Here is a 9423-nt window from a genome sequence, read left to right as displayed (position 1 = left end):
GGGGTTTGTCAGCGCCACGCCCCTCCCTGCAGCAGGGCCCCCGCGGTCCGCCCGCCCGCTGGGGGGCGCTGCGGCGCCGCCCCTGAGCCCCGGCCGCGCCCGCCCGCGGGGCCGGTGAGGCGGGATGGGCAAGAGCTGCAAGGTGGTGGTGTGCGGGCAGGCCTCGGTCGGCAAAACCTCCATCCTCGAGCAGCTGCTCTACGGCAACCATGTGGTCGGTGAGTGCGGGGTTGTCCCGCTGCTCCCCGGCGAGGCGGCGGCCCCGTGTGCCGCGGGCGGGGCCGGCGCTGGGCAGGGCTGTCCCTGTTCGCCCCTAAACACGGGAGGTGCGGGAGGGCACAGCCGCCCGGCGGGGCATCTCCCCGGGCTGTGCCGGGGCCAGACCCCCGGCAGGGTCCCCACGTGTCCCCTGCCCACCCCCTCCAGGCTCGGAGATGATCGAGACCCAGGAGGACATTTACGTGGGCTCCATCGAGACGGACCGCGGGGTGCGGGAGCAGGTTCGCTTCTACGACACGCGGGGGCTGCGGGACGGGCTGGAGCTGCCCAAGCACTGCTTCTCCTGCACCGACGGCTACGTGCTGGTCTACAGCACCGACAGCAAGGAGTCCTTCAAGCGCGTGGAGCTGCTCAAGAAGGAGATCGACAAGTCCAAGGACAAGAAGGAGGTGAGTCCCCTGGGGGCAGGGGCTGCAGAGTGGGGTCTGCTCCCCTTGGCAGGTTCTCACCTTTGCTTCAGCTTGTCGCAAGATGGTTATGGGTCCCTGGTCTGTGAGACTCAGCTGTCATGGGCTCTGTCCTGGGATGCTCTCTGAGGCTACAGGTGCTCGACAGCCCGTTCCACTTCGGAGCTGCTTTGAGACACACAGACCACAAGAGGAGGGCAAGGGAGCACTGGGACCGGGGGGTCTCAAAAGGTCTCGACATGGAGGGGAGATTGGTGGCAGAGCTGGGTCCAGCCCCAAGGGTGTCCAGGCAGAGCCAGGCAGCCCTGCAGTGCTGCCATTGTTACCTTCAGAGGCCCTTCTCGCCCTTTTGGAACAGGTCACCATCGTGGTTTTGGGCAACAAGTGTGACCTGCAGGAGCAGCGCCGGGTGGACCATGAGGCAGCCCAGCACTGGGCCAAGGGCGAGAAGGTGAAGCTGTGGGAGGTTTCGGTGGCCGACCGGCGCTCGCTGATTGAGCCCTTCATCTACCTGGCCAGCAAGATGACACAGCCACAGAGCAAGTCTGCGTTCCCCCTGAGCCGCAAGAACAAGGGCAGCGGATCCATGGATGGCTGAGCCTTCTTCCCCTTCCCTTCCATTGCCACCTCCTCTTCCTCACCTCCCTGCTTCCCTTGCACACACCCCTCCTGCTGAGCCTGTCTGGTGTCACGGAGCCTGTGGGAAGCAGGTGGCAGGAGGAACAGTCGTCCCAGGGCTGGGAATGGTCCTTGAGGATGAGAGAGGCGGTGGGCCAGGGACCACCCTTCTCCCTGCTTGGCCTCTGCACTGTCAGAGGTGCTGCAGGAAGGCCGGTGTTCACCCAGTGACCCCTCTGCTCTCGGGTGCAGGCTGGGAGGGGGCAGCAGAGGCACAGGCTGGCCAGCTCTGCAGCTGGGCTGGAGGGAAGAACTCCCTCTCTCTTTTCTATTTCCTGATACCATGTGAGAAGAGCCCTTTTGCTGGCCCTGCATCCAGACAAGCAGCTCTCCCGGACCTGCCCCAGCTGGCTCTGCACTGCAGCTCCTTAGCTGGCAGTGCCCACTGCTCCTTTATGCACAGGAATATCCAGGCATCCTGCCCCAGGGAATGCCTAGGGTAGGGCAGGTGCTGTTCCTGAGGGCAGGATGCCCAAATCCACCAATCCAGCCCTGCTCTTCCTGGGTGCAGACTCAGCCATGACCTTGGAGCAACTGGGACTGTGCTTACCCTGCACACCTGGATCCCTGGAGGGGCTGGGACTCTGCTTACCCTGCACACCCAGATGCTTCAGGCTGCAGCAGCTCTCCCTGCCCACCTATCACGGTGCTGCCTCCTCTCAGAACTACCATAAAACCAAGGCACAGGTGTCCCAGTTCTGTCCAGCAACACCAGTTCCCTTTAGGTAGTCTGGATGTAGGAAAAGAGATGACAAAAAGACCTGGCCTGTTTATATTTGTTCCTTTTATTTACTGAGTAACACAATAAAGCGATGAGATTTGATTATCAAAATATTTTCCTTTTTTTTTTTTTTCCCAACAGTTATAGTACATCAAAAAAATATACAATGAACATTACAGGAGGGTACTGGCCAAGTCCCTAGAGTCTGGAGATTCCATTTGGGGTTTGGTTGTTTTTTTTTTTTTGTTTTTTGTTTTAAATCAAACTTCACATCACTCCAAGGTTATTTACAGAGGGGCACATGTTACTGAGCGCTATGGACTATCCCTACTCCTAGTACAGCATGTGCTAAGTCAAAGGCAGTAAATGCTTTGGAGAGCAGGAGGGGGATTTGGCAGGGGGGATGCTGTAACGGGGGGTTCTTACGCAGCTCGTTGCAGTATTATTGTTACTAGAAGGAATGGCTTTCTCAGGGTTAAAGTGCCAAGTACAGGAGTGTCTCAGGACTCCACTGGTGAGGGGTGACGGAGCAGCCGCAGCTCCAGCACAGGCTTTTTGGAACAAACTGGAGGGGAACAGGCCCAGCGGTGCCACGCGGCTCTGGAGGCCGGAGCCTGGCTGCTCCTGGCTCCCTGTGCTCCTGAGGCACTGGGCACGGCACAGGAGGGACACGGAGCAGGACAGGACCTGTTCTTCTGCCGCCGCCGGGCTGGGGGTGACCCTGAGGGCCTGGGAAGGGCACAGTGAGCTGGGCGGGGGTGGTTGGAGCCGTGCTGGCCATGGGCTGGTTGGCACTGTGGCACAGGGGACCGGGGTCACGTCCCTCCTGCCGCTGGGGGCCCCACCAGCGCAGGCTCCTGTCCCCTGGGACTCAGGATCCCCACGTGTGCCCTGGGCTGTGGGACCATCTCCCTGTCCCTGGCAGAGCCTCCCTTCCCTCAGCTGCGCTCCGAGCCGCGTCTCCCATCACCACTGCAAGACCTTTCCGTTGTCTCTACTCACGGCCACTCACTCTTCTCCCAGTGTCCTGTCTCCACTCTTCTCCTTCCCTGAGGCCGAGATGCCCTGGGCAGGTGAATCCATTCCCAGGGGCTCCATCACTCTCCTGTCTCTGGGGCAGGAGCACAGCGGTGGCTCCATGGTCAGTGCTGCCCACAGGCCCTGCAGGGTGTGTGGCTCCCTGTGCCCTGCTCCCTCTGGGCGGCTTTCCTTGCCCTCGCTGAAGCTCCAGCCCTGGGAAGCAGAAGTGTTTCAGCCGTCAGAGTGGCTCATTGGCCGGTTCCTGTTCAGCTCCCCATGCCAGGACCCATCCTGAGCATCAGCAGAGCACACTGGGCAAAATCCTCCTCAAATCCAGGTGCTGCCTATGGCCAAGACGTCGGATATGTGTGCTTGTGCGTGTGGATTCCCAGGTGCACACACCAACCTGCCTCCTCCCGAGGGCTGAGAGGGAACGTGGGCTGTGGCAGAGGTCTGAGCCAGCATCTTGGGCTGAGGACGGGACAGAGCTCAGTGTTACGTTGGTTCTTCTGCTCCCACCGCTGCTCCCGACTGTACGGACACATCAGCACCAAAGGGAAACGCAGGTGGCTAACGCGGCGGGCGAGCTGCCCCCCTGGATTGCATAGATCGGGGTGGGGTGTTCCTCCAGCGAAAGGTCCGTTCGGGATGCAGCTCTCCTGCGTGTCTCCATGTACAGCAGCGCACTGGGCACCCGGAGTGCCGCGGGCACAGTCCCAGACCAGGTCATGGCTGGGCTGTCTGAGCACAGTGAAATGCAGAGCTACAGCCTCGGGGTCCCTCTGGAGCCCAGCATTCTGCAGGCTGCAGGTGCCACCTGCTCCTTCGTACCTGATTGTCCAGGCTGCTGGGGACACCTTTGTTTTTGGGAATCATCAGTAACTCCCTGGAAGCTCCTAATGGGTATGGGGTTGGAGGGCGGGCACAGCGGGCGAGCAGCAGCGTTGCCTTTCACTGGAGAACCGAAAGTGCTTTAGGGACATTCACTCAGCCTCACAGCATCTCCCGGGAGGTAGGGGCAGGGATGTCCCTGCGGTGGGACAGAGGCAAGGAGAGGTGCCAAGCACAGGGTCACCTCCTCGGAGACCCAGCACCGGGCAGCCTGGCGCTCCCAGCCTCGCCGGGCGGGAGGGGGCCTGGCTCAGCCATATGCCCGTTGTGTGCTTCTGGGGCCAGGGCAGGGCCCGTGTGCTTTGGAGGGGGGAGGCACTGGCCCTGGGGTCAGCTATTGCTCTTGGAGTGAGGATACGGTCAGTGTGGCTGGTGCCTGCTGCCGCTGGGGCTCTTTGGCTGGTGGGATGTAGGGAGACGTGGGAACTGAGGGGCTGGTGGGTGGCACAGAAACCCCCAGCCAGCACAGGCAACTGTGGGGCTGGTGAGGGCACAGCCAGCCCAGGCTGAGAGGGGAACTGCCAGCTTCCCACCTGTGCTCCTACTCTCCCAGTAAGAGCTGGGCTGAGACTTCCCTCACAGTTCCCTTCCCATTGGGCTGGCAGGGACCAGAAGGATGCTCCTTCTCCCAGGGACCAGCCAGCTCCTCTCCTTCCAGTCTGGTAACTGAGAGGGTGATGAAGAAGCAGCCAGCAGGCCAAGGACAGGCAGGCCATGGCCATGAGACGATCCTGCTGACTCAGGCACCGTCCTCTCCTGTGCACTGCCCAGCCGTGACGGGCTGCTCTGCCAAGCGGGGCCGGCGCAGGCCGGGGGAGCGGTGGGGATGCGTGGCAGGGCTGGCCAGGCTCTGCCGGGGCACCTCGCTCCAGCAGGAGCCTGCTCCAAGCAAAGGAGAATCTGGGTTTGATGTCTATGACTACGGTTTCCCACCAGCCAGGAGAGCAGGTAGCGGGAGCGCTGCCCTGCCTCACGCAGCCCCCGCAGCACAGGACCCTCGGCGGGCCAGCAGCTCTAGTAGGGTGCGAAGACGATGGGGCCCGGCGTGGTGCGGACGTGGGCCGGCGGCGTTCGGAAAAGGGCTGGTCCGAGGATCGGGGCTTGGAAGAGGGTGGTGGCAGTGGCTGGTCGCAGGGCGAGGGGGCCGGGCATGGCGCAGACGGCAGCGGCGGTGAGCGGGCTCGGCAGGAAGCGGGTCGCCAGGGTTTTGGTGAGGTGCTTCTGCAAAGCCAGCTTGGACTGCAGGGAGGGAGGAGGAGACTCCATGAGATCGTGAAACAGGTGGAGGAATCACAGGTGCTGCCATTGCGAATGCTGCTTCCAAAGCACTCCCAAGTTATCCCTATTCTGGCCTCCCCAGGAATAAAGACTTGAATCCACCCCCCCCACCACAGCCCACCTTCTGGGAGGGGAGCAGCTGAGGTGTGGTGATGTGAACTGAGATTTAAGAGAAGCAGCTCCTGTGACTCACTGCAGGGATGGCTGATGGCGAGCGAGGGTGCTGTGCAGGGAGACAGGTACCTTGAGAATACTCACTGCGAGGGCAGCGTTCTTCTGCAGCTTGTTGTAGGGGCTGTACTTAGGCTTGGGCGGCTTCCCCGCCAGTCTGTCTTTGTGTCGCCGGCTGCTCATGTGCTGGGAAGGAAAACAACTGGATCACTGGGAGCCAGGACAGTGAGGGGAGACCCATGGCACTGCGCAGTTTGGGTCTGCGGGAGATGCTCCTCACCCTTCAGGGACCATCAGGTACCTGCCCCAAGCCCCTGCCCACCCACACCCTGTCCCCCTGCACTCCCAGGGCATCATCACCTGCTTGAGCTGAGTCTCCGAGTTCACGTAGATCTCGCACACTTGGCAGTGAAACGCCTTGTTCTGGATGTTGATGCTGCCCTTGTTCCCGATCCGCTTGGACTTGTGCCCTGCCCGGGAGAGCAGCTTGCCCCGGCCTCGCCGCAGCTGGGTGCCGTGACCTTCCAGCATCGACTTGTGCTTGGCGCCTGGTGAGAAGGGACACTCAGCAAACCCAGCCCTGTGCTGTGGCAGCAGGGACGGTGCCCTCCGACAGCACCAGGAAACCCACACCAGCCTGTGCCTGGCAGCACTTGCAGGCAGAGGGGGACAGGGAGCTGCCTGGGAGCCCGGACTCTTGCCGGCACTGTGCAGCCCATTCCCAAACCCTGCCATACCTCCTGTCACAGGCAGACCAGAGATGCTCAGCTTTCCAGAGACCCCCCCCCCACATGTGCCAGACCTTCACAGAAGCTACTGTTTTGAGCGTGTGCTGGAGCCTGTCGCCTGTCCCCGGGCGTTAGCACAGTCTGCAGGGCCGGGCACTCGTCGCCCGCCGTGCTGCAGCATCTGAGCCGTGCCCAAGGTCAGAGCGGAGCCGCTGCGGAGCCAGGAATAGCTCAGCTGGGTCACAGCAGGCGAGGAAGGAGGAACCCGAAATCCCCGCACACCTGGGGACAGGGCGCTCTGTCCTACCCCTGCCAGTGCCAGGACGGCGGGGGCGCATCGGGGGCAAGTAATTTAAGCCCCTGCTAATTCATTCTATTTTTTAAGGCGTGAAGCAAGGAGCCGTGTGACGGCCGCAGAGCAGCGCCAGCCTGCAAACGTTTGTTTGTTTGTTTGTTTGTTCTTTTTCCCCAAATCAGCTCCTAAATTCGTAACTGGAGCTGACAAAAGCAAAAGGACATGTCTGCAGCTAAGCCGCAGCGGTGTCCTGAGCCAACCCTGCACACGGCGGCTGCTGCCACCCCAGTGGGCAGTTGCGATGGGAGAACTGGTTCCCATTCTTGCTGAACTGGGGGAGAGAAGGACCATCCATTTAAAACTGAGATGCCCATTCCGTTTTAGCATCCTCCAGAGCAAGGGACGAGTCAGGATCTGACACTGCAGGGCCCACAGACCCTGCTGGGTGCCCCTGTACTGTGGCTGCCACACCCACCACCCCCCCAGGGGTGGGTGTCTGGCCACCCCCAGGTTTGAGGGGGACCCTCAGCACCCCCCACCTGTGACCTCCCTGAGGGGCTGCCCTGTACAGCCCAGGTGCCTTCACTGGCCGTGGGGCTCCAAAGCTTGTTGGATTCCCAAGGCACTTCTCTACGATGAGCCCAGACCACCAAGCTGCTTTGGGAAGGATTATCCTGGGTCTGGAAGAGGCCCTGGCTATCAGCTTCAAGCCAAATGGAATATAAAGTTGCCTCAATCACTTGATTAAATGTAGCTGGAAATGTCCTTAATTGAGACATGAACAATAAGAGCATTCGACCTCGAGAAAATTCACCACAGAAGCTGCAGCCCAGGTAAAGCCCCACAGCTTATCTGTGAAGGCCACCTTAACGAACCCTTTTTAATTACAGCAACACTCATTAAAGCTTGTTGCTTCCCCACGAGGCCATTTGGTGATGGGGCATGATTTTGCTTTAAACCCCAACAGCAGAGCAGCCCACCCCCCTGTCCCTGCAGTGATGCCCTTACCGGTGTTGTGAGCCTCCAGCTGGGATAGGGAGTTGACAGTCACTTTGCAGGTGGGACAGTACAGGTGCTGTTTGCTCTTCTTCCCCTCCTTCTCGCTCTCAGGGGCTGAGCTGACGCTGCCGCCCGACTCAGCAGCCTGTGCCTCGGCTGCCTGGGCGGACGAGGAGGCCACGCTGGTGGCATCAGAGGTGCCCTCCGAGAGCTCAGAGGCCGGTGGGGAGCCCAGTGGGGCAAGGCTGCCCTGCAGATCCGTGGGTGATTCCTCAGCGCTGGGCACCAGCCCCAGGCTGCTGCCCTCACCCTCTGGCTCCTGCGGGCTGCTGGCATCAGCTGCAGGGTAGGGAAGGAAAGGGGGAAATGGGAAAGAGAAAGAAATGGGTAGAAAGTTCTCTGTGCCTGAACAGGTTTTCTGGATTTCAGGGAGCACCTGCCATTCTCCTTGAAACCATCTCGGGCACTGTCTGCACGTGTCCATGCTCCTACCAGGGCTGTCCCTGCATGTGGCAGAGCCCTGGGGATGTGTGAGGCAGAGATCGCTTCCTCTCCCACATCCATACAAAACACCTCCCGGAGACACCAAACCACAGGGAAAACACCGGCCATCCCCCCACAGCCACAGGGATGCCCAGGGCCAGGCTCCCCCCAGGACACAGCTCAGGTTCCTGTGCTCAGCCTGTCACACGGGCAGAGCACAGAAGCTCATTTATGAACGCTGGCAGTGGCATCTCTGCCGTGCTGATTGCAGCCTCCCCAGCCCCGTTCCCCCCTTCCTGTACCTGTGCTGCCGGGCTCCCCACTGCCCTCGGGGATGGGGGACAGGTCAGCTGCACTGTCCTGGCCGGGGGTCCCCGCTGCAGCCCCCACCACCTTCTGCTTGTTCTTCATGGCCTCGATGGCCTTCAGCCTCCGCGCGTGCTTGTGCCCCTTGTAGTGGGCTTCTGCCTGGTTCTAGGGGCAAAAGACCGGGATGACCATGTTGGTGCAGCCGCCAGACAGAAGGATGGGCACAGAGAGGGCACGTTACGAGGCCAGCCCTGGGATGTGGCTGCTCAGGCACATTTCCAGTACAGCCACATCCTCTGGTGACATCCACCCCCAGGGCCACGACTACTCCAGAGGGGCTGTTGGGAGCAGGGTATAACACGGGGGGGTGCTGGTAGGGGGGTGTAATACAGAGGGGGTGCTGGCAGTGGGCTGTAACACAGAGGGGGTGTTGGCAATGGGGTGTAACACAGAGCCACATCTCTCCTCTCCCCAGCCTGCTCTGACAGCGACATATTGGGGCTGAGGTGTCACTCTCTAAGACATCACCATGTTGCACGGCTGAGATAAGGACCCTGCTCTGATTAAATGCATCAAGTCACTCCTAAAAGCAGCTTTCAGGCAAAATTTATGACTCCAGAAATGTAGAATGAATTGTTGCTGTAAAAATGAAATAAAGAGGTTCATCAGTGGGGACGACATGTCTCCCACTGTATCCTAAGGGTTGTCCAACACATGGTTCACGTCCCCCGGCTCCTCTCTCCCAGCAAACACTGGATAATGAAGTGAGACTCTGACGGGTTCATGTCTGCACCGAGCTGATAAAAACAGCCACAAAAGAAAATCCTCCGAGCATTGGTGTCCTCCCAGTGGGGACAATGCTGTATTGTCCCCCAAAACAACTCCAGCTCGGCAATTTACGGAAAGGAACCCCAGTATGAATTAGACACTGTACCCCTGAGCAGCACAGATTAATTTGCACAATGATCCGGAGGGCCAGCTGAGGCTTCCAGGGCTTGGCAGGGGGAAGCATCCCATCCCTTCCCTTCCCTCCCCCCGTGGCTTTCCAAGGGCTGGGAACAGTGGTCAGGGCCGACGGCCAGTATGTGGGAAAGCAAAGGGCCCGTCGGAGCGTGGTGCCTCATTAGCAAAGACAATAAACTCCCCCTGGATATCAGGGCTGGA

The 9423-nt window shown here is 60.5% G+C and overlaps 2 protein-coding genes across 3 annotated transcripts in view; one reads left to right on the top strand and one right to left on the bottom strand.

Moving 5' to 3' along the window:
- Positions 1–9423, bottom strand: part of ZNF385C (zinc finger protein 385C) — a 44404-nt gene that overhangs the window by 13879 nt on the left and 21102 nt on the right. The window contains exons 4-8 of the mRNA XM_027666320.1: positions 8253–8424; positions 7477–7806; positions 5806–5993; positions 5518–5631; positions 4471–5235 (exon numbers count right to left, since the gene is read on the bottom strand). Of these exons, the coding sequence (XP_027522121.1) occupies positions 5011–5235; positions 5518–5631; positions 5806–5993; positions 7477–7806; positions 8253–8424 (1029 nt within the window). The 3' untranslated portion in view covers positions 4471–5010. The remainder of the gene's footprint in view (positions 1–4470; positions 5236–5517; positions 5632–5805; positions 5994–7476; positions 7807–8252; positions 8425–9423) is intronic.
- On the top strand, positions 55–2196 carry NKIRAS2 (NFKB inhibitor interacting Ras like 2). 2 transcript variants are annotated; one of them, XM_027666323.1, is made up of 4 exons: positions 79–218; positions 427–504; positions 602–668; positions 1045–1266. In XM_027666323.1, exons 1-4 carry the CDS (start codon positions 125–127, stop codon positions 1139–1141), a joined length of 336 nt encoding a protein of 111 aa, XP_027522124.1. In that variant the 5' UTR covers positions 79–124; the 3' UTR covers positions 1142–1266. The 2 variants fall into 2 exon arrangements, with proteins under 2 accessions (XP_027522123.1, XP_027522124.1); XM_027666322.1 differs by having other exon boundaries at positions 55–218; positions 427–668; positions 1045–2196.

Source organism: Corapipo altera, unplaced genomic scaffold, assembly GCF_003945725.1.
Source record: "Corapipo altera isolate COAL_440 unplaced genomic scaffold, ASM394572v1 200, whole genome shotgun sequence".
In the NCBI taxonomy this organism is placed as follows: Eukaryota; Metazoa; Chordata; class Aves; order Passeriformes; family Pipridae; genus Corapipo; species Corapipo altera.
This window is presented reverse-complemented; position numbering and strand designations above follow the sequence as displayed.